Source organism: Catharus ustulatus, chromosome 8 (genome assembly GCF_009819885.2).
Source record: "Catharus ustulatus isolate bCatUst1 chromosome 8, bCatUst1.pri.v2, whole genome shotgun sequence".
Taxonomy (NCBI): Eukaryota; Metazoa; Chordata; class Aves; order Passeriformes; family Turdidae; genus Catharus; species Catharus ustulatus.
Window position 1 is genome coordinate 3,791,658 of NC_046228.1, and position 24,501 is coordinate 3,816,158.

The following is a 24,501-nucleotide window of genomic DNA, read 5'->3' on the forward strand; positions in this document are numbered from 1 at the left end:
TCATATTTTGGTAAATCACATTTCCTAAAGGTCTCATCAAAAGAGGGTTTTGCACAGCTGGACAGGGACTGTGTCTGTGCATCCCATGGAGCAGGGATGTGACACCTGGGGTAGCTCCATTGGCAGAGTTTTCAGCTTTTATTTTATAACTCCCAGCAGTACCCATAGATCACCCCTTGGCTTTGGTAGGAGCAGCATAAACACTGAATTAAATGATATTTTATGAACTGGGCATGCCAAAGCAGCTTGCTTTTATTTTTCAGCTCACCTTTATTTTCAGCTCAGACCTGGCACAGGTAGTTCTGGGTAACCTTTGAGTGTGGGGAATGCTGAGATTGTTCACAGAGGAATATTACACCAGAGTGCCAAAGCATTCTCAGGATTTCACCATGAGATGGATTTCCAAACCTGTCCTGAGGACCAAACTTGTTAAAAAGGCAGCAGCTCCCAACAATGTAATTTACTCCCAGTAGAGATCTGTCAGAGCTGAGACTTCTTCCAGTTGGAGCATGATGAAAGATGCAACACTCTATAAGGAAATGAAATTAAAACAATCAGACAATCAAACCAAAATCCTCCCAGCTATTCCTTCCTCTGGCTTTCACTGCACATCCTGTTTCTTCTCTCTTTTGGATAATTGAACTGAAAGCTCTTTGAAATGAGGAGCTGTCTACATTTCAGCTCTTATGTAAGACTAAGATCACTGTTGGTACTTAAGAAAATATATTAATTTTCTAGCTTTTGTCTTTACTACTTCTGAAGGAGACATTTGGCCCTGGATTTGTGTGAGAACTTCCTAAGGATGAACAAAGGAACAGCAGCATGAATTGACAGCCTGTCACATTTTTCCTGAGGGATTTCAGTTTGTTGTGAACTAAGGAGGAGTCTGGAAAATCTCACATCTTATCATGCCTAATAATGCAAAACCGCACCTGAAAGTGAAATAAAACCAGGGTGAGATTCCCAGGGACTGAGTCCCCATCCCTGGAGGGGTTTGGCAGAGGTGTGGATGTGGCACTTGGGGACAGTAGTGCTGAACGTGGCAGTGCTGGGGGAATGGTTGGACTTGATGATTTTCGAGGGCTTTCCCAACATAAATGATTCTTTCCTACTTTGATAACCTCATGACATTTTGGTGAGTGATTAAAAAGCCAAACATTTGTCTGATAACCACGAAACAGATTTTTCCCAAGCTCTAATCTTCCAAAGCCAAAGCTCCAAGAACTGCTTTGCCAAATTAATGGCATTTGCTTTTCTGTCCTCGAGGATGTGCAGAATTTGGGGCTTAGAGAGATGGTCCTTGGTTCAGAATTGCTCTGTTTGTGTTAATCAGCACCTCTGCAGAGCTCAGCTCCCTCTGGGCTCCCAGACCTCTGGAACAGATGCTATTGTGCAACCAGAGGGACTCTGAGTGAATTTTCCAGAACAGATTTTAATTGGAAACATAACTTCATACAGTAGCTTGGAATGAGTACAGGGAGGGGGAAAAAAAAATGCAAGCAAGAGATGAAAAAGAAAAGACAAAAAAGAAAACTAAAAAGGGCATTTTCCTGGTGTTTTGTACTGGAAAGCACTTGACAGGAAATGCTGGGCATATCTGGGAAAAACTGAGCCCCTGTAAACTGTAAATCTGCGTTGTGTCATTGATTTTCTGAGAGCTGCCATTTCTCATTGACCTCAGCACTGCTGTGCTCCTTCATCCCAGCCAGGACCCCAGCCAGAACCAGAAACTTTGAATACTCGTTTTGTGTCGTTTTATGTTGTTTTGTGTTGTTCTGTTGTTTTGTTTGGGTCGGTTTGTTTTTTCTTTTTTTTTTTTTCTTTTCCTGTTTAATTAAAATTTAATCAATCTTTTGTTTCACAGATTGCCCTCCACTTGGTCTAGAGACATTAAAAATCACTGACTTCCAGCTGCACGCCTCCACGGCGAAGCGCTACGGCCTCGGGGCGCACCGAGGAAGGCTCAACATTCAGGTAACGCCAAACTTCCCCCAGAGTGGGAGAATGGCTCCAGGTTGTGCAGCTGAACAAAGAGAACCAGTGGATAGTTATTGCTTCTGACTGCTTTGTCAGCTCATGTAATTCAAGTGGAGGGGAAACACTGGGCTTGTGGAAGGGAGAGAGTTTGGTGGGTAAGCTTTGGGTTGGTTGGGGAAATCTCCGAGCCTGGTGCGCAAATGCAGAGCTCTGGGAGCCAGCAGAGGTGGAGGCAGCTCCTCTCCCAGCTCCCTTCACCACCAGCCTGCAAGGAAGCTCTCACAGCATTTGCTGTGTTCTTTGTTGTTTGCCTGTAATTAATGACAATGGTTAATTGAAAGTGTGGTTTCAAGTGAAACTCTTTCCCTAAGGCAGTTTTTTTCAGAAGCAGTGATTGTACCATCCAAAAAATGCTTCAGTTCAGAACTCTCTAACATACAGTCCTGTTTAGTTTCTTTTGTTTAGGATTAAAAATGTGTTTAAGTGCTTTAAAATGCCATTTTCCCATTCCTCCTGTTTCTTTTTCCCACTTTGTTATTAGTTCTCTGTCTGCTCAGGGCTGTTCTCTGAATTACAGTTTGTCCAGACTGAAAATGTTATTTTGCATGATAAAGCACAACACTTAAAAGTCATAAACAGGATATCAGCACCGAGCCAAGAGTGAAAGATCTCTGAAGTTTATTTAATTTATCTTTCATTATTAGACCCTCTGATTTGTGTTTCTCCCCAGCTGAAGGGGTTTGGTGCTAGGATGAGCTCTAACCAGCAGTGCCATTCCACATCTGGAAGAGGAATCACCCTTGGTTAAAATCCACTGTGCACAAACATCCCTCTCAGCTTCTCTCTGGAGAAAATACCTGCACACCCCTCCTAAGTTTTTTTTTCCCCAGTGTTTGTTTTAGTATATTAAAGTTGGTCAGAAAGCTCAGGAAACCACTTTGGAAAAGGCAGCTGGGGGTGGCAGGCAGCCAGCACAGAGGTGGGAATGGGCTCTCATTTCCAGTCCATGGAGTTGTGACAAGGTGAGCTCTCACCTGCAGCCTCACATTTATTGTCTTTGAGAGCCCACTGAGGGAGTTTGCTTCTTTACTTGGTATTTTCTGCTAGGAAAAAACCCCTCATGATCACAAAAATGGAATGCAGATGATATTCTAGAGGAATGCTGAGTTATTTTATTACAATCTTGTTTCTGTAATGCCATAAAACCAAAGACTGGGATGCAAACCTCTGAGTTCTCTGTTGGTTCTGGCTACTTAGTTTTCATGCTGCTGTTGAAGTTCAATTTATTTAAACACAAGACCACACTGGTTTAGACCAGGAGTCCATCCAGTCCTGTCATCACCAGTAGTGTGTTAAAATAAATAAAGAAATGATAAATAAATATATAATATATATATAAAATAAATAGAGTGTTACCAATGGTTGATGTTTCCTCTAAATTAAATCTCCAGAGAAGCTAAGTACAGTCTTTTATTGGGGAAGAAAAACAGAAGAAAAATGCCACTCAACTCTTACCAAAATTTCTCAAAGCTTGGATTAGAACAATTTTTTTTACTCCTATTGAAACAGGGGTAAAATACAATACAGATAAAATAATTCCCTAAATGCCCTCACCACATAGAGTTACTACTGTTAAAAAAAATTGGGCTTGCCTTTATTTTTCTTTAAAACCAGGTTTTTTCAGGCTGAGTTGAATAGCATGAAAAATTTCTAAACCTGGAATCTGCAGGTCCCTGCCACTGGGGGTTCAGTGCTGCATTTTACTCTGCATGAAGATTTCTGAATTTCAGTCATCTTTAGAGGGAATTTGCTTCTAAGCAGGGCCAGGTCCTGCAGGTGGCTGATGTGGCAGGTGGGTAATGAGGTCCCTGGGGATTTCTCTTGGCTGCTCAGCCCAGGAGCTGGGCAAAGGCAGAAAGCACTGGGAGTGAAGCTGCTGTGTTTTCCTGCTGCTCAGAACTTGAAGGAAAACACTTGGCCCAGCTCAGAGACACTGATGTGCCACTGGAATTCTGTGAACATGTTATGCTGTGGGTATGGTGACAAGCAATTTTATGGGCTGCTGATCTGGATATCACCACAGAGCTGTCACAATGTTTGTGGGGCTGTGGTGCTCCCCCCCAGAATAATACAAAATCCTCTCTCTGCCCAACCTCATCATCTGATGTGAAGTCAGCTGAGCAACTCAGGGCTCTCCCCAGGTAACTGGCACTGCCTCAATTCCCAGAGAATTTGCAGAATAATTAAGTTTTTCCAAAGCTTTTCAGGGTTTGTTTTGGTTTTCCCCTTTTTCCTGTTTAGATTATCTGAAGCACATGAAATGAATCAGTTGCTGTGTGCTTTACTCCAGAGAAGGACAGGCTGAGAACTGGATGGGACTTTGCAGGATCTGCTTCTCTCATGCCCTTGACTTGTGTGGGCTCTGATTTTCCTCCCAGTCCTGCCTGAATCTGGGGATTAAGGTGGGATTTCTCAAGGGCACGAGTAGAGCCCCATAGTTTGGAGATCCAACTGCAATAGTGGAACAACCAGGAGTAATTTAACATCATCAAGAGAAATCGTGGCATAAAATAATATTAACTGAGGCTCTCTGCCTTCAGGGATAAAATTCATTAGTATTTGTCACTTTTATGATAATTAAGAGCGGTTGAAACGAGAATAATTTGTCAAACTGTGTTTCCTTCCCTACCTCATTTTCCTGATTGGAGAAATCCAAACACTGAAGATGAATCAAGTAAAGCAAACACAGGCAGTTGTGTGTACAGGAGATCTCCCAGTGCCTGAAGGGGCTCCAGGAGAGGGACTGGGGACAAGGGATGGAGGGACAGGACACAGGGAATGGCTTTAAGCTGAAGGAGGGGAGATTTAAATGGGATATTGGGCAGGAATTGTTCCCTGGGAGGGTGGGGATGGAATTCCCAGATTTGCTGTGGCTGCCCCTGGATCCCTGGCAGTGCCCAAGGCCAGGCTGGACATTGGGGTTGGACACTGGGGACAGTGGCAGGTGTCCCTGCCATGGCAGGGGTGGCACTGGATGGGATTTAAGGTCCAATCCAACCCAAACCTCTCCATGGTTCCATGGTTGACTTTCCAGGTCTCAGCTCCCTTTGAAAAGCTGCATTATCAAATTATAAGTAAAAGAAAAATTATTGAGTATTTACTCATACCCTCTGTGTTTTAATTCTTCCCTGCTGGCAGTGGTTGCTATAAATACCTGTGATGAGCAATGCTTTTTTTTCTCCCCCTCCCAAACTTCCTATGGTAAAATAATTTTTTTGCTCATCCTGCTGGGAATGGAAAAGAATTTTAGCAGAGGTGGTTTGATATTTGGTGTATTTTTACTGCTGCTCCAGCTGATTTGTGGCAGAAGACTGGAATTTCTTTCTTTATTTGAATACATTTTGGTTGTATCATCTTTCCCCTCGTTATAGAACGAGGCTTTTAGAACACTGATATTGTGAGCTGGTTTTTATTCTGCCTTGCACACATCTAATTTGGAAGAAAAACATGAATTAAAATGCAAAGTCATATTATTTGTAAAGGAATTTGTAACCTTCATCTTATTTTCTGGATACCTAATGAGCAGCTAATTTGATTTAGCTGAATTACAATTTTCAACTTTCACACTTGGGAATAACTTACTTGTGACTGACAGAAAAAAGTTTCTTTTCCTTTGTCCAAAAGGTGGTTGTTTTTTTCATAAGACATAGCATATTGAGATTTTTTTTTTTGCATTTGGCTGCAAGTGAAACACAAATTGGGTTAGAACTGGAGTTATTCTTGAATATTCTGTTAAAGGAAAAAAAAGATTTGCTCAAGACTTAGCTCTGGCTTCCAATTTTCATTAGTTCCTTCAGACTCCTGCTTATGAAGATAATTTAAGCACTCATGACATAGTTTGAATCTGCTTTTTCCAGTAATTCAATATAGATTTTTAAAATTCAAGTAGACACCTTACTGAGGAAAGGTATCTTGATCTGTATTATTTGGCAGAATACTTGGTGATAACTGTACCCATCTCGCAGGAATGATCCTTTTTCCAAAGAAATTTAATAGGAATTCTAATTACTAAATGCTTGATTGAGTCTATGAGTTTTTACTGCATAGAAACAGATTTTTGAAGTGGCCACAGGGAAATGAAACACTTTCAGAAAAAAAAAATATAGACTTGAAGCTTGAGAAGAGAAATTGTAGCATAAATTTAATGAGGATTTTTTTCCTTCAGAAACATTTCTAAAAAGAACTTCTAATTGATGAAACTCTCTTTTCCATGTAGTATTTTGTGCAGATTAGACACAGACACCTGATTTTTTTTACTGAGTTAAAATAACCCAGTAAAGCACCCATAAAAATCTCCTTTTATTTTAGCTTCAGAGGTGCTGATATCAGGAAATAAGAGAGCAGGGAGAAGTAGCAGCATGTTGAGTTTTTTAATTTTTAAATTAAGTTTTTTTAATTTTAATTTTTATGGTGTCTTTGCCCCTATTTGAGGCCAGAGTATTTGAAGCTGTGGATAACTGAGACTCCCCATATTTGATATGCAAATGAAGCTTAACTTCATTTAAACCCAGCTGAAACCATGGATACTTCAGGAATGTAATTTAGGTGGGAGGAGTTTTTTATTTTCATCAGCACTTTTTCCACACTTTTTTTTTCTGCTTTCCCCTTCCCATTGCAATGTGGAGGAGACTTCCATCTCACCAGAGGGAAATACCCTCAGCTTCATAAGGACCAGGGATGGGAGATGGGGATTGCTGCTGGAATTTCCCCAGTGTGAAGGGGATTAGCAGGATGCTGCTTCAAGGTGCTCTGTAGATTTTAACTCTCCCTGGCAAGGTTTGAAAGCCTCAGGCTACTTCAGATTCCATCTTGCTTTAAAATGCATTGAAACCTTTCCTTGCAAAGGGTTATAACTCAGGTCACTGGCTGTGTTTGTGTTCTCATGTTTTCCCACTGTTCTGCTCTCCTTGAAGAATTTATCTCCCATTGTTAATAGTTGTTTTTTCTTTGATTGTTATACAAAGTTCTCCTTAAAATATCAGAGTTAATGCATAGAAGTAGGGGGCTTAATTTAATTTTGGTAGATGTAGGAAAACAAATAATTTTTAGGCTGCCTTGTCTCAGACCTGAATATCTGAGAAAATGAGAATTTTTAGGAATTGAATCAGTGCCTTGTGTTTCCTTTAGATGCCATCAGAGTAACATTGCAAAAAGGGATCAACCACAGCATCCTCTCTGGGCTAGAGCCACCCATTGGGGTAGAAAAAGTCTGCAAACCTCTTCATTTTCATTTGGGAAATATTTAAACTATATCCATTCTTGGAATTGCATGGATGGCAATGATAAATGCACATAAAGCTCGGATGAAATACCACAAAAATACATGTACCCTCAGAGGACCACATGGCAAAGCTTCTGTGCTCTTTACCCAAGCTTGGTGCCAAACATTTCCTGGGCTTCAGAAGGAAAATAAATCTCTGAGGGCTTCAGATGCTATGTTTCATTAAATTCTAGTTCAGATTTATTTGGAAAACAGCTTGCCCAAAATACCTTCAGCTATTTCTTTGGAAGTGCTGGGAAGGCTGTTGGTGGTGGCTTTCCCAGCAGAAATTGGGACTCAGGTTGGTGCTCAAGTTGGGCAGCAGCCAGACATTCCTAAATTTTTAACCTTTGCCACCCTTGCTATGAAAATTAATAATTCTGGTTCAACTGGGAAGTAGTGTTGCTGTTTCCTTATGCCTTGCACTCTGCTGCTTCCAGGGAAAACAGGATTTTCTAATTATTATTTACATGGGCTGGAGCTGGATTTTTAGGACTTTCCAAGCTCTGCAGGCCGTGTGGATAATTTGTTCTGGATAAAGGCTGTGGCTCTGGATCTGTGGCTCCATCTGGCCACGAGAACAAACTGAAGCTCTGTTTATCTTTTCTGATTGAAATTTCTATGTAAACATTCTTCATTTTCAAAGGGACTTCCCAGAATTTCCTGCCCTGCCTTGAGTAAGGAAATATTTTGGTGAGGGCCTCAAGGGTGTTTGAGAGGAGTGAGGGGGATGAATGGTGTGTTCCTTTCTTTTTCCCATGCAAGAACTCCAGTTTCTCAGCTCTGATTTATGGTCAGCTTTGCCTTCTTTTCAGGCAGGCGTTAACGAAAATGATTTTTATGATGGTGCTTGGTGTGCAGGAAGAAATGACCCCTACCAGTGGATTGAAGTAGATGCTCGAAGGCTGACAAAATTCACTGGAGTCATCACACAGGGAAGGAACTCCCTCTGGTCGTAAGTACAGCTTAATTTTGTGCATGGGACTCTGAGCTTTCATCAATTCATTCCGTTTTATCAATTCCCTTCATTCCTTTCAATTCAAGGAATTCATGGTGTGCTTTGGTTCTTCAAGAAAAAAAAAAAAAACCAGAAAGATTGGGAATGCTGTGAGACATGGAATACAATAATTTCACGATTATAAGCCGCACCATTTTGACTAAAATTTTGGTCCAAACCCAAAGTGCGGCTTATAATCAGGTGCGGCTTATATATGGACAAAGAATGAAAAGTTGCTGTTTTAGCTTGGAGGAAAGGTGTCTGCTGAGAAAGGCAGGAGCTTCTCTTTGAAATGGAGAATGGAAACCCCCTCCCTCCATATTATTATAATTTTGAAATCAAGGGGCTCTCAGGCAAAGATATGGGAATTAGGAATAACAGGTCTTTACTAGGGAAATTAAAATAGAAATACAGCACTACAAAGAAACAAACCCCAAACCCTGACACAGTCAGAGTACAACCTGACACCCGTCAGGCAGGGTGTTGGCAGCAGTCCCATTCCATGGTGGCTGCATCCTCCTGCAGTGACAGATGTGGCTCAGTTGGAGCAGTGCTCCTGTACAAGGTGCAGTTTCCTCTGGAGCTCCAGTGGTGATGTGGAGAAATCTGGTTTTCCTCTGGAGTCCAGTGGAGAAAGGGGCTCCCTTAGTGTCCCAAAACCTCTGTTTTTATCTTGGTAAGAAATGTTGGGCTCTTCCCCCTGGCTGGAGCAACTCCCAATGGGATGCAGTAATTTTATCAGTGCCACAGTGGGACTCAATGGCCATGATCAGAAAATGACTGGCTGGAGGAAGGATGGGTTGTGAAAAGATAAAGAACAATGCCCTGCCTGGTTTCAATGGATGGCCCATTAGCAGAATATCTCCCAGGGAGATCAGGATCACTGCCCCTGCCCTCAACAGATGGTGATAGAATAGATACCTTTTATCACACTCTGTACTGAAACGTGCGGCTTATACTCAGGTGCGGCTTATGTATGGACAAAGAATGAAAAGTTGCTGGCACCTGGAAGTGCGGCTTATACTCAGTGCGGCTTATAACTGTGAAATTACTGTAATTGAAGGAGGCAGCAGTAAAAGGCAAAGTCATTATATCTGGCATAAAATGGAAGTTTAAGGGTAGCAAATTCTGTAGTCATGATCTTCCTCTGGGCCTTTTCACTTACCTTGTGTTAAACTTCCTCATTCTTTTCCAGTATTTAATTTGATTAGCTTAGGTTACAGTTTCAGGGTGATTTTAATTTATTTTAGAATAACCATACCTCTTTGAGATGTCTTCATCCCTAGGCAATCACCAAGTAATTGCTGTAATTCCAAAATAACATGATTTTTATGTGAGCAGATAAACTTCATAGCACCATATATATGTTTACATATATAATATATATATGATATATAAAATATCATATATATTATATATGTAAATATATAATACATATATTACATATATTATATATATATGATATATATATTTATACATAATGTATAAATTTTTATATATAATTAATTTTATTTTAAAATATGAATTAATTACATATCTGCACATAATTACACAAATATATATATAGTGTATATATATAAATATGATATTTTTGAGCTTTCTGACCACTGTTTGTGGTGGAGAATGTGCTCATGGCACTGAGAAATAAGAGTTTTGCCCAGATTTGTCTGCATTTATTCCTCTGTGACTGTGGCAGAATGTACATGAGGGATGAAACTGGAGGTGAGGATTTGGGATTTTTCCTGCTCTTCAGATTTTTGTTTGGCTTTTTAATTTGTCATTGAGACTCACAGATTTATGTGAGCAGATAATTCCCCAGGTGCTGCTGGACCTTTTGCACAAGTATGCAGGAGATGCACAACCACTCTGACAGATCCATTCTGGTCAGAACTCTCCCTTAGAAAATGAGTGTGACAAGCAATTGAAGATAAACCAGAAAAAAATGCCAAGATGTCTTAGAAAAAGAATATTTTTCTTTCAACAGTTTAATTTTCCGTGGGTTTTTTGTTTAATTTCTTTGAATGTGGTTGTGGGAGTAGGTGCTTATTTGGCAATAAGGTTTCTATTTTTATTCCACATTGTTCTGTGGTAGGTGGGTAATTACTGTGGCAAAGCCTCACTCTTTTCTTTATTAATCCTCTTGACATTGCTGTTCCTCTCAACGCCAGAGCTGCACTGCTTCATCCTGTCATGCTTCTATTTTTACTTCAGCTCTGTTAGAGTTTACAGCAGATCTTGACACTCTATTTATAGCTGGAATTCACACTCATCTTGGGGTTTTGGGGTTTGTTTTTTTTGAATCACAGAAAGGATTGGGTTGGGATGGACCTTAAAGACCGTTGAGTTCCAATGGGCAGGAAATTTTGGTTTTGCCCTCTTTCCCCATAAAAATTGGGTGTGCAGCACCCTGAGGGTCTGCAGGAGGAGCAGGTCCAGGCTCCTCCTGGATTCCTGCTCAGATTTGAGGAACAGCAGGCGCGTTTCTGCCTGACAGGAGCAGGGATGGTTTCAACAGCACCGAGGGCACCCAGGGCACGTTGGTGTCTCCTGAACACACACCCTGCAGGACTGACCTGTGCCCCATGGAAGGGGCAGGGCAGTGGGGAAACAGCCCCAGCAGGGGCAGAAATTGGGGTAGGAATTGTACTGGGGTGGGCAGGTTCCTTTGTGCCTGCTCTGCTCAGAAAGCAAAGGGAACTCACCAGCCTCCTTCCCTCAGCCTGTGTGGATCACAAAGGATTGTTTGTGAGATGAAAGTTTGTACCCAAAGATGCCCTTCTGTCACCTGAGGCTGTGTGACAAGAGGAGAGTGCTTTCATGACTGATGGAAACATATGTTGGAGAATAATCTTATTGTAGGTGTGAGAGCCAAAAAAGCACCTCTCTGATCTGTGCTGTATCAGAAGTGAAAACCTGCCAAGCAGGGGAGCCGAGGTAAGATTTTTATTTAGTCCAAAGCCTTGGAGACTTTCCCAGCTTTATATTTAAAAAAAAAAAAATCAAGGCACTGAAGGAGGACAGGCTTGTATTAGATATTATAAAGAAATTCTTCCCTATGAAGGTGGGCAGGCCCTGGCACAGGGTGCCCAGAGAAGCTGGGGCTGCCCCTGGATCCCTGGAATGTCCAAGGATTGAGCTTGGAGCAACCTGGGACAGTGGAAGGTGTCCCTGTCCCTGGCAGGGGTGGAACAGAATGATCTATAAGGTCCCTTCCAACCTAAAGCATTCTGTGATTCCATAACACTGGGAAAAAGAACCAATAAACCAACTCTTTTTATTGAACAAAAATCTTCAACAAAATGAAAAAAAATGTACTTCACTGGAAGATCTGCCTGGATCAGATTTGTCCCTGTGCTGGTCCCTGCAGTTTCCTGCTGCTGATTTAATGAGGACATTTAAAATGCCAAGGGAGGGCAGGCAAGGACACCCTGCTGAATCCTCTATCAAAGATCTCTGCCCTTCTCTGCAGGACTGCAGCACTCCAGCTCACAGCTTTGCTCTCCTGGCTGTGATGCTGCAGCCAGAGCTCTTTCCCTGTGCTGGGCTCACCCTTCTCCTCCCTGGGAGCAGCTCTGGCACCTGCAGTTTGGTTTTGTTCATGACCACTCCAGTCAGCCCCCATGTGCTCCTGTGAACTTTGCTCACTGGGGTGTTTTTGAGTTTTCTGTGCCATGGTGAGCTCAAGTCACACTTCACACAAGCAAAGAGCACAAAAATGCTTGGGGTTTCCATGTCCTGCTTCTCCCCTCCTGCTGGTCCCTGTCTCTGGTGGGTTGTGGCTCCTCTTGAGGAGGAAGAGGCTGAGCTGCAGAAGCAGCTCTTGAAAACAGAGATGACCTGATGGGAGAGGAGGAAACTCAGCCTGGTTTGTAATGAATACTTGGATTGTTTAATCATTTCCTTCTTAGGGAAAAACACTTCTGAGTCAAATTTTTTGCTTGGCTGTGAGTTCTGTGATGATCACAGGGAATCAAATCTTTATCCTCTTTTATTTTTTTTTTTAAGCCTGTAACAAGCAAAACCAGGCTTTGAACAAAAAAATAATAAAAAATTGAGGAGTCCTTCTTTTTACCAGTCAAAGCAAGCACATGGACTCGAGGGCTGTTGCTGTTCAGGCACCTCAGTCATTCCTGGGAAACCTGAAATCATGGAGAAGTGTTCTTTTGCCACCATAAATGGGCTACTCTGCTCAGATCCTCCAGACATCTGCAGATGATGAATTTCACAGGAAAAATGGAGCCCAGCTGTGAGAACCTGGACTTTTTTTTGATTTTTACACTGAAGATACCCAAAAATCAGGAGTGCTGGTTAATAGGTAAAATCCAATGCCTTGGAAGTGAGCAGAATATCTGCTGCTTTGGGGGAGAAATAATACATGTAATTCTTAATATTGCTGCCAACCCATCTTCAAGTTTTAGGAACCAAATATTTTCAAACTGTTCAAGGCTGTGGAGTGGGACAGTGGAAGGAGCATCACTGTGGAATTGTGCCATGGATTTAAAGCAATGATGTGGTAGTGTAAAATATGCACTCTCTTGACAGAGGGAAAGAAACTATTAATCACTCATAGCAGTTTGGCAGGAATTTGAAAAACAGGGTAAACTTGTTTCCCACAAACCAAACTCTCTTCTGATAATTCAGCATCATCTTTTGTATCAAGAGAAAAGCCACATGTCAAAATAGAGGCAGTGTGTGCTGACAGCAGTATGAAGCTTCAGGCTGTGTGAATGTTTTGGTTTTCAGTTTGTGAGATGTATTTTCTAAAAATTTACCTTTCAGTCATGATAAATTGTGAACTATCACCACAAGCCATGGCATGACAAAGTGACAACAATAAGAAAAAGCATGGATGAAATGGTCTGGGCAGAAAGTTGAGATTCTACAGCAAAATTGTGAAATTTTTAGACAAAAATCAAAATACACTTACTTTCAAGCATGTTCTCTTTAAGACCTTTCAGCTTCATGAAAATATTGAATATTTTTTTACTTTTATGCCAGATATTTGTCTTCAGGAAAAAAACTGTAGGGGGAGCATCTTAATTTTTCAAGTCTGATTCTGGTAGAGGTTTTTCTCAGTGTCTTCCAAAATTGCAATAGCTCTTTAAAGGTTTAAGAAGACATCAAATCAATGTGTTTCTGGCTGGAAGGAATTACTTTCATGATTATTGTCTGGTTCTAAACTGACACCCTTTTAAGCTGGTCATCTCTTTTCATTAGTGCTGAAGAAATATTTGAACTGGGAGCTGCTCTGGACACCATTGCACACTCCCTACTGTGTCACTTGTTTGATTTCCCTGTGCTGCTCTGTAGGGATAGCAAATAATAAATATCCAGCAGATTGGATTTTGTGTCTGATCATGCTTTTCCTACAGACAAGATTCTTGGGATTGAGTAGGGGAACGATTTTGCAATTTTTTTTGGTAGCACATCCTCGACCTCATCCTTCCCTGTGTGCAGTGCAGCTCTTCATGATGCCCAGACATCCCTTTTGACAAACTGTCCTGAGGGAACTGGAGGTCTGTAACAAGCTGGGTGCTTTCCAGAGATACAGTTGAGGATAAATTTAGGTCAGTGCAATTTGCTTGCTTGCTTCTAATTTCGGTGGCACATCGTTCTGCTCTTTAGTCACAAAATGAATGTGTTGCCCCACATTCCAACTTATTGCTGCACTCACTGGCAGTTTCTCAGAGGCTCAGATTTGTCTTTTAGGCAGTCTTTATGGCAAGGGGGTAATTTCCTTGCTTGTAAGGCAGTAAAAATCAGAGTCATAGAATTATTAAGGTTGGAAAATGCCTCTAAGATCAAGTCCAACACTGCCAGGGTCTTTGCAGCTATTCCTGGTACCAAGGTCGTGGTCTCAGTAGTAACACTGGCTTCCTGAAGAGATAATCACATGAACATCTTCAGTACTCCCACAGTAACGGGGGAAAGAGCAGAGATAATCCTTGAGTGACACTGTGCTGGCATTCAGGACAGTAGAGTGGATATCCACAGGTATTTTGAGCAGTCTAAGAAAACAGAACTTATGCTGTACACATGAAGGGTCAAAATTCAGCAGTGCAGTGCTGCTTGTGAGAGCAGAGTAAACCCAACCCTGTCCAGCTCACAAGCACAACAGACAAAGCTGGCACTGACTTTGAGAGCAGCTCCTCCTGTCCCCACACAGAGGCTGTGAAAACACACCTGGGTGAAACTCCAGCAGCTCCTGTGGATATGTCTCCATGTTTTATCCAAACCTTGTAACAGAACAAGCAGCTGCTGTGTGCAGGCTGTAATTCTGGAGCATTAAATCAGTGCAGGATGTTATTTGCTCTGACTGGGTGACAGGACTGCAGAGATCATTACAGCTTTCCCAACTCAGCCTCATGGAGTGAATCTTTCCAAATCCATAGAAATCACATCAAGTGGATGGATGGGAGTTGTAGAACAACCTGAACTCATTGCAGAAAAAGCCCCCTTGAGAGAATGATGTCAGCAGTTACATGTTATGCTAATGTTTATGATGGGTTTGCCTAATAAGTTATATTTTCTCCTGGCTGTGGCTTGGTGAACCTTTCTCTTGGGCTTTCACGAGCCAGCCTTTGGCAGCTGCACCTCAGGGCTCTCCATCTCTTTGTTTAATTTCAGTGCCCTGCTGATTTTCCAGCTCAGTTCTTGTCCCCAGCCCAGGATTTGGTCACAGCCTTGGTCACCCTGATGAGCACTCCCCAGCTCCCCTGGGCTCTCAGTGACCAGCTGGGGTGATCCTGCCTGGGTGGGGTGCTGACAGCACACCCAGGGACAGATCTGTGCTTTCATGAGTTTGTTTGACAGAAATGTCAGAGCTGATGCTGTTCTGCTGAGGGATTTGTCACGGGGATCCTCGGTGACTCACTAGGAGGGAGCAGGTCACTGCCACCCCCAGGGACAGCTCTGCTCACTCTGCACTCACCAGGGTGTGCTGAGGAGTGGACACAACCTGCCCTGCTCAGTGACCCTCACTGGGGATGCTCAGAAGAGGAAAAAAAAAAATTAATCATCTGCAGAAGGGACTTGACATCAAAGGAGCCGAATCCTTTTGGAAAAGGTGACTTCCAATGAATTTCTGCTGCAGCACATTACTCACACTGACTCATCTCAGCCTGGATTCACGTGTTTGGCACGTGCACCATGGCTTGTTGCAGTGAGAATTGTTGGGTGGGGGTCATCAGGCTCCTTGTCCCTCCACCTGTGCCCTTCCCAAACCAGGAGTGGCACTTGGCCACTGCCCGTGGGCTTGGTGGCAGTGAGACCCTTCAGCCCTGCAGTAAACATCCTCTCAGCTGTGGACAAAAGTGGAAATGTTTGTTTGCTGGTTACTCTCAGTGCTTCTCATTTCCCTGTATTTTAGCATTCACCACGTGAGGCACTGACTGCAAAGTCTGAGTTTTGCTCCTCAAATGCACAAATGATTTACAAAGGTGAGAATGGCACAAATTGAACAGAAAATTAAAAATGCCACAAAAAGAGGTTCAGGAGAAAAGGCATCACAGCTTGGTTGTGTTCAGCAGATACAGAGGATCTGCTGTAGAAAATTTCAAACTCATAAGTGGCCAAAATGAGGAGTGTTAAGACCAAAATGTTTGGGGCAAAGATGTCTCTGACCCTGGCACCTCCAGGCATTGCCAACAGCCAAAAGAAACATCCAGAGCTAGCACCAGATTTTCTAGAATGTCATAAAATTCTTGTAAAAACCTGGCTGTAAGTTGTAGATGTTGGGTTGGAAAGGTGTTTGCAACCCCAACTCCTGTTTATTGAGTAAAGATTTGAAAAATCTGTGCTGAATTCAGTTCAAGCAAGTGAATTTCTGGCTCTGAGCTTTTCTTCATAGGGCCTCCAAAGAGATGGATTTCACAGCAGTACATTCATTTCACTCAGCTAGAAGCAATTTTAAAAATTAAACATGCAAAGATTTCAATTATTAAAAAAAATACCCTTGCTGGCTAGTCAATCTTCATCTCCTAAATCATATTTATTTTAATTAGTTTGCAAAACTTGCTGGGCTACCTGTGGTTAGCCTGGGCATTTTTTGACTTGGCTTATTTGGAAGCTGTTTGGCAGTGGGTAATTTAAAATTTTATCAGCATAAATATTATTATAGAATATTAATATTAATGGTTTTACATTTAATTGCATGAGAGTACAAATTAATTTTTCAAGTAGAAAGCCATTTAATTGCCAGCATGCTGATTCTCTTGCATGAGTATAATTTAGTATAAGGCTTGTCCAGCATTTTTTTGGTATAGAGAATTTGCTATATCAAGTTTTTTGGCGTGTCAATTTATTTATTATTGCTGGGTACACATTTATTTGCCTGACTGGTTCTATTTTATATTAATTTTAGTGGCGTTTATTGCAGATAAATCAGGTGAGCCTGACAGCAGAAGAATAAAATGCTCAGTTGGAGCCAGCTCTGTTGTAGATGATGTTCATGGGAGCTCTGCTGGTATTTGCTGGTCTCATTCCAAGAATGGTGGAGAATCATGGAATAGTTTGGGTTAGAAGGAACTGTAAAAATCATCCTGTTCCACCCCTGCCATGGCAGGGACACCTCCCACTGTCCCAGGTGCTCCAGCCCCAATGTCCAACCTGGCCTTGGACATTCCAGGGATCCAGGAAGACAATCTGGGAATTCCATCCCAGCTCCTCCCCACCCTCCCAGGGAACAATTCCTCTCCAAAATCCCATCCTGCCCTGCCCTCTGTGAAGCCATTCCCTGTGTCCTGTCCCTCCATCCCTTGTCCCCAGTCCCTCTCCAGCTCTCCTGGAGCCCCTTTAAGCCCTGGAAAGGGCTCTGAGGTCCAGTCCAGAGCCTTCTCCAGGCTGAACAGCCCCAAATCTTTCCCTTCCACACAGGGTTGCTCCATCCCTTCAATCCTCTTTGTGGCCCCTCTCTGCCACTCTGGGCTTGAACTTCTGCTCAGCAGCACCTCAAACCCCCTGCTCACCTCAAATCAGGTGGGCTTTCCTTGATGTGGAAAAGCACAAAAGAGATGAGGATCAAAGTGCTAGATTGATTTCACTTGTTGCTGGTTCAGTTTTCCATGACTGAGAAGCCTTTGAACATCAGGTGCAGCTCAAACAGAATAAATCCAAACAGTCCCAGTTTCAGCTCAGCACTGCCTGCTGGAGCCTGGGCAGGAAAAACCTGGATTCCCTCCACTGCTTCCCATCCAGCACTCCTGTGCTCTCCTGAGCTGGGCTTCAGATAGAGAATTGTGTCAGGGAAGGCAGGGCTGGGAGAGGTTCTGTTTTTTCTCTTTTTGCCTGTGCTCAGTAGCCTGATGCCATGGTTAGATAAGGAAAAGATGATTATTGGGACAGGGACCTGCCAGAGCTGTGGGACATCTGCTTTTCATTCTCTGCTTTGATTCATGTTTACTCTCTCTGTCCCTAGGGAAGTTATTTAATCCCTCAGCTTTTATTTTTGGATGAAAATGGAAAAGCAGGACATTTCTATGCATTACAAGAAACTGAAGTTGAAACTGAAGGTGTTTAAACAAGCTTTGTCTAAGGCCAGTGCATTACAGATAAAAATCAAGTAATTACTAATAATTCAAAAATCCACCACATTAAGTGAATTTGGAAAACATTTTGATTTTTGCATTTACTATCCCTGAAAGGGATTGATTAATATTGTCAGTGGATGCTGAGATTTTTCAGATAGGCTGCTTCTGAAGAGATAAGGCTGCCATAAATTGTAAAAGGGATTATTTAACAGGGACTGCACCTGAATCCAAAGGATCCCTGTCAAATCTGTACCTCATGATCTTTTTCTGCATGGAGGAAATTTGTGGGGCAGAAGAGGTGAATTTGAGAGGGTTGAACTGGGGGTAACCTCAAACCCTGGTGGATTGTCACGCAATGGTTCTCTGTTGCCTTGCCCTCTGCCAAGAAAGAGCTCGATAATTAATGCACTCTTTTTTGAAAGCTGGCCTGGGATTTCCCCAGAATTCTGTCTCCTCAGCTCTATAAACCCAACAGATAGCTGTATTTATCTCTTAGGAGTGCATTGGTAGGTCCTGGGATGTGACTTTCTTTTTGGTCCCTGGTGATAGTTTTACCAGGACCTGAGAGTGCTAATATCATTTATCCATCTCTCAGAAGCTCACATTTAGCCAACAGAGAAAGACTGGAGGCCTTGCTTGATGAGTTCCACAAGAATCTTTATTTCATGTGAAGGGGGTCAGGCAGGATTCTCTCAGAGACAAAGGAGAGACAGTCATATTTATAGGTTCAGGGGGGATTCAAACTACAGCCAATAAAAGTTTATACAAAGAACAGCATCCAATCTAAGTGAGAAGTTCTAAAGGTGAACTGACCAATTACACAGACTAATTTCTAACCAATTATCTTCCAAGGTGTTAGAGTGTGACCAAATTCTTAAGGAATTTGGCTCAGCCTTGCTATCTAGGATACCTTATCTATTATAGTAAGTTCCAGGGGCCAGGGGAAGATGGCTTTGGAGGAATTGTATCATCCACACTGGGAGATTTTATAGAGTGAAACCAGAAAAGCTTCTCTGAAACAGCAGCAGGGACATCCTGAGTCTTGGAAAACGTTACAGCTTTCTTTCAGCCTTCCTTAGACATCTTTATTGTTCAGTGCTGAAGGGCCCCTAAAAGATTGGATGGGACAGAAATCCCTGTCTGCAAATCCCAAACCCGAGGAGCTGGATCTTGGTGCCACCAGGTAATCACAGACAAAATTCCCCAGTACTTCTCCTAGCACAGGGCTTTGCTCCAGCTGTCGTGTTCCTCTGATGGGTTGCCACAAAAACAGCTTTAGATTTCTGTCCTACATGGATAAACCAGGTGTTTGTGGAACTGTGGGTCTGCAGCCCTCCTGTGCACACAGGGTGGGGAAGCTGCAGCTCTCGGGGACATTCAGGGAGCTGGATGTTCTGTGCTGGTCTGGAGCTGTGGAAATGTCTGGGATTTGAAGATACTCAAAGCCCTGAGAATTTGGCTTTGTCAGTTTTATTTCCCAGACCACAAGAACACACAGAGAGCTTCCCTTCCCAGCATGGGGGATGTGGCTTTTAGGGGGAAGGTGCCATTTCCCAGGGGAGTCTGAATTTACAGGAGCCTTCTTAATATTATCAGAAGCTGGTTTTATTATGGGATTAGAGGAAAAAAGGGAAAAGATTTAACCCCCTGGAGGCAGCTTTACATGGAGTGCCAGTGAGAGAAGGATCTGATCCCCTGTGATGTTTTTATTCTGCTTCCTCCTTACAGGCAAACACAATTGCTAGTGCATGATGTGCACCTTCACTCACTGCATTATTTATCTCATCCATGACCCTCTGAGGTCCTTCCACCCTGCCAGTGGATGCAGTCCATTAGGACTTTAATTGCATTCTGCCTCTCCACAGCACGTTACTTGTTGCCACTCAAGATGGAAAATGTGCAGAAATACTTGTATATGTTTTCCTTTGGGAGAAGTTTGAACTTTTGTAATGGTAGGAAGTGAGAAAATCAAAATATGTTAAATAAAAGTCCCAGCTTAGAAATGTTACTGTGACAGCAACATTTTCTCATGCCAGTAAAGCGAGCTTGTGCTTTTAAAACCTCCTATATGTGCCATGATTTTCTTACAAAAGTCTTTCCATGGTTGTTGTGGTTTTGTGTGACTGAATTTCTTCTGCAGACGTTGAGCAATGAATATGGATGTGTTGTGTTTGCCCTCCTAATCTGCTCTGTGCAGCTGAAGTGAAAAAAGTTCTGTAATACTTCAGAAGCAATGATGTTACTTGGTTTGTGGTGTTGCCTCTTTTGGTCATTTAGCCTGATTTTGAGAGATGGTCAAGAATAGAAAAAAAACCAATTATGCAAAGCCCATGAAACTCCCCCTCAAAAAAATGAGTAAGGAAAAAACCAACAAAAAGCCAAATATAATTTTATGTGCATTGAATATGTACACTACCATCAGCACCCTCCTTCCAGTGCAGGAACTTTGCTCTCAAGCTTATAGTTTTTCTAGTAATTCAGAAAAATCTGTTTTCCTCTTTTTAGAGTTTTGCTGTTGACCATTTTATAGAATGGTTTGGGTTGGAAGGGACCTTAAATCCCACCCAGCCATGGCAGGGACACCTCCCACTGTCCCAGGCTGTTCCAGCCCCAACGTCCAGCCTGGTCTTGGACATTTCCAGGGATCCAGGGGCAGCCACAGCTGCTCTGGGCACCCTGTGCCAGGGTCCCACCACCTTCACAACCAAGAATTTCTTCCCAAAATCTGATCCAAACCTACTTTCTTTCATCACCCATGTCCTGGCACTCTGTGTCCTTGTCACAAGTCCCTCTCCTTCCTTCTTGTCAGCTCCTTTATTTGACAGAGCAATTCAGCCTTTCTTCAACTCCAGAAGCTGAGGGAAGAAAGTTCTTTGCAAGAGTCAGGAGAAACTTATCCAGCCTGCTGAAGTCACTGTTTATTTTGTAGTGTGTCATTTATCATTTTACAGCCAAATTCTGGAGATGCCAGCACGGCACTTCTCAGCTCTCCAGTAAATCTCCTACCCCAGGAGCCCTTCCACTGAAAGGCAGACAATTAGGATTTTCAGAGTGCTGCTAACTTGTTCCAGTTGTTTACCAAATACTAAAGTTGTGTGCATTACAAGTGATAGATGTACCCTTCTTTTCATTGCTGTAACAAAAAGTTGTCTGCTTGGCAGTAGTCGAGATTTTTCCATTTAATCTAACATGAATGGCAAAATCTATTCACTGAAGGAGGCTGGTGAAAGAGTTGCAAAGGACTGGTTTAGTGTCTAAAACAGAGCTGGGTTTGTTCAGTTGGGGTTTTTTTGGTATTTTTTCAAAATCTCATTTTTTAACTTTTGGGGGCATTAGTATAGAATGTCCGGGAGTGATTTTCCAAATCCTACTAAATATTTCCCTCATCTTTCTTTTTAGATGTGTAAAAAATCTCAGTTATCTGTTTTGTACAAGGCTTGGCGAACTGGGGCTGATGGTTTTACTCTTGTTCCATCCTTGTCCCTTTTTGGTCTTCATTAGAAGCCTGACTCTGTAGTGAGCACATAAAGGCTGATTTGTCCCTTCAAACACAGGCAGAGTGCTGCACTGTGGGTGGGTGTGTTCATAGGTAGTTTGCTATTATTAGTTGATTTGAAAAGAAAAAAAAAAAACCAAATCAAAGTTGTATTTGTACAGGAACAGCAGGGGAAGTTCTTGGGTGTGTTTGTCCTTCCAGGCACTCCTGATCTCCAATTTTTATGCTCTGCTGCTTCTCCAATACCTGCCCCAAAGGCTCCTTTTTTTCTCTGCAGTGCCCAGAGCTTTCCTAGCCCTGGTTTCACTCCCAGCCATGGGATTGTAGCTTAGCTAAGAACCTGTGCTGAAGAAGAGCAGCCCCAGAGCCCTGCAGGTTGCACATAAATACAGAATTTAATCATCCTGGCCTGACTTCATGGTACAAATGTTCCTCCAAGCCACAACTCCCCTCTGAGTCCCTGCCTACTGAAACCAGGGGGAAAAATAAATCCCTGCTGCTCTTTCTGAGTAACAAACAGGAGAGGAGGTTTGGGTATCATCTTCTCCAGCCTCCTGCACCCCTGTACACACATTTCCACAGGTGATGCCCAAGCAGTGTGAAACTCCACAGCTTTAATCCAGAGATAGGAAGCAGCATTTTACATTTCCTCTTCTTTAGATGGATCCAGTCAAGGCAAGTATTTGACATTTTAGATGAAAGGGGATTTTGCTGTAAATCAGATAACATTAGAAAAATCAGATAACATTAGAAAAATCAGCCTTTTGGGGATTGATCAAGTTATTGCAGAAGTGCAGTCGTCCTGTGATCAATTGTCTCTCTGTCCCTATCTCTTGATAATAAATACATGAATAACTGCAGGCACCAGTTATTCTTCTATTGAAAGAAATGGAAATTTTGCTGGTTGAAATTCACAGATGTTTCATCCTGGAGGATTTATTACTTTTTTCCCCATCCTCTCTGATAATAACAGCAGAACTAATAAATGTTCTGCAGCTGAAAAGATGATCTTTGAACACTGCATAAATCTGTTCTAGATAAGCCATTTATCCCAAACTCTGCATATAAAAGGAGAGGAGAGCAGCAAGTCTCTCACCTCCTGGAATCCCAGAATATTATCTCACCAGGATTTTGCTGCTGTGTGCTAGGATTTTTGAATAGTCTGTTGAATCAGATTGCCATGACTTTGCCAAATGGGATTTCCACTGCTAGCAGCCTCATAAGCTTGATTATATTAAATAATGTGCAGACATTCTAAGTCATGAAAAATCACTTATTTATTCTCTTTTTCAAGGAGTAACTGGGTGACCTCTTACAGAGTGTTGGTGAGCAATGACAGCCACGCCTGGACTGTGGTCAGAAACGAATCTGGAGATGTGGTGAGTGGAGCAAAACGTGTTTTGTGAGGAAGGACAGAGGTGGGAAAGCAGGGCCTGGCCACAGATTATCTCTCAGTGGTGCCATTGATTTTAAGACCAAACCCCAAGGTCCAGAAAAAGAATTTTCCAGGGGGAATGGGAGGATTGCCATCCTCAAAGAGCAGCTCTGACCCGAGCCGCCATCAGCCCGAAAGATGATTTTACACTCCGTCACCAAAACCACCAAGAACCAGTTTGAAGCACTGATGTTGCCATTCCCCCTGTTTGTCCTGCCCAGATTTTTGAAGGGAACAGCGAGAAGGAGACGCCAGTGCTGAACATGCTGCCCGTGCCGCTGGTGGCGCGGTACATCCGCATCAACCCCCGCTCCTGGTTCCAGGAGGGCAGCATCTGCATGAGGCTCGAGATCCTGGGCTGCCCCTTGCCAGGTAAGCTACAAATAATCCACTTATTCATTAATGTTGGCGTGGCAAGAGTCAAAAATTTAATTTTCTTTGGGTATCTCTGCTTTTGGTGTAATATTTATCTTTAGTGAGTAGGGTTGTGCAAAAAGAGGCAGAAATATCTGCCCAAGCCCACAGACAGTATCAGGATAACTTTTGATATGCAACTCATAGTATCTGTAAGTGCCTTAATTAATAAAAGAAGATTGCATGGATGATCTAACAAGATTTTCTTTGTTGTTTGGGCTTAAATGCAGTGCAATAAATCTTCCTGAGTGCACATGTACAAGGGAGACAACACTTGCAGAGGGACGGGCACTTGCAAAGGTCTCAAGCTTCTAAGGCAAGAAATAAGAATTATAAAACCTGATTTTTAACTTTTTTCTTTCATTATATAGGCCATAGGACTTCCTTGAAATATTTTGATGCCAAATCCTATTGCTGAACTAGTCCTTAGCCTGTAGGGAGCAAGGAGGGGAGTTTGGGCTGTAAGGAATATTTCAAATATTATTAAATCCAGTATCATCTCTGGTAAGTCAGAAGTGAAGGGAAATTGTCCTGTGCTATGCAAGAAAAAGAGAAAAAGAGACCCAAACCCATTCAATACTGTTAATTCTGCCAGGCACATTGTGAATAGGCTTGTGATGGATTTATGCCTTAATTTCTGTGTGTAAATGTATATAAATATTTTTAAAAACCTCTTTTCTCAAATATTTTCCAAATTGCTCAGTACTCATTCCACACCTCTCATCTGCTTTTTTTTGTTCTTTTCTTTGATCTCAAATTCTGGCACCATGGGGATTTGTTTTTTGCAGAGGTCTGTGAACAGTGTTTTAAGAAATACCAGAGCCTGAAAAAAAGCCTTTCCAGAGCCTTTCGTTGCTGCTTTTACTGTTCCTGCCTCTGTCCACAACTTGCTGCCTCCAGTTCCTCTGGTGATGTAGGGTCTTCACATGCCAAGTGACACAGCTTGATTTTTGTCCTTGAGATGTTTAAACACTCAGGGGAAAAACCAACCAACCAACCAACCAACCAACCAACCAACCAACCAACCAACCAACCAAAAAAACCCAAAACCAAAAAAACCCAAACTGTTTGGGGCACAGAAGGGATAAATTCTCTGCCAGAGAGAAGTGTGGGGCAAGCATTGCCATTAAATTTAGTCTGTAGATGTGTTATCATGAAGCACTGGAATTCACAGCTGGTGTCAATGGGTAAAAAATACATCCTGGACTTGATGGCAGTGACCAAAGGTGCCTGTGAATGTGAAATTCCATTTTCAGGAGGATTCTGATTTCTTTTAGCTGTGGGTTGAGAACACTGCACCTCTGTGGGTTGCTATTTTCCCATTGTGATGGGCAA

General features: G+C 42.4%; 1 protein-coding gene across 1 annotated transcript in view; it reads left to right on the plus strand.

Annotated features, from left to right (window-relative positions):
• Positions 1-24,501, plus strand: part of CPXM2 (carboxypeptidase X, M14 family member 2) — a 66,024-nt gene that overhangs the window by 19,977 nt on the left and 21,546 nt on the right. The window contains exons 2-5 of the mRNA XM_033066731.1: positions 1,865-1,974; positions 8,113-8,252; positions 22,612-22,696; positions 22,974-23,124. Coding sequence (XP_032922622.1) covers positions 1,865-1,974; positions 8,113-8,252; positions 22,612-22,696; positions 22,974-23,124 — 486 coding nt within the window. The remainder of the gene's footprint in view (positions 1-1,864; positions 1,975-8,112; positions 8,253-22,611; positions 22,697-22,973; positions 23,125-24,501) is intronic.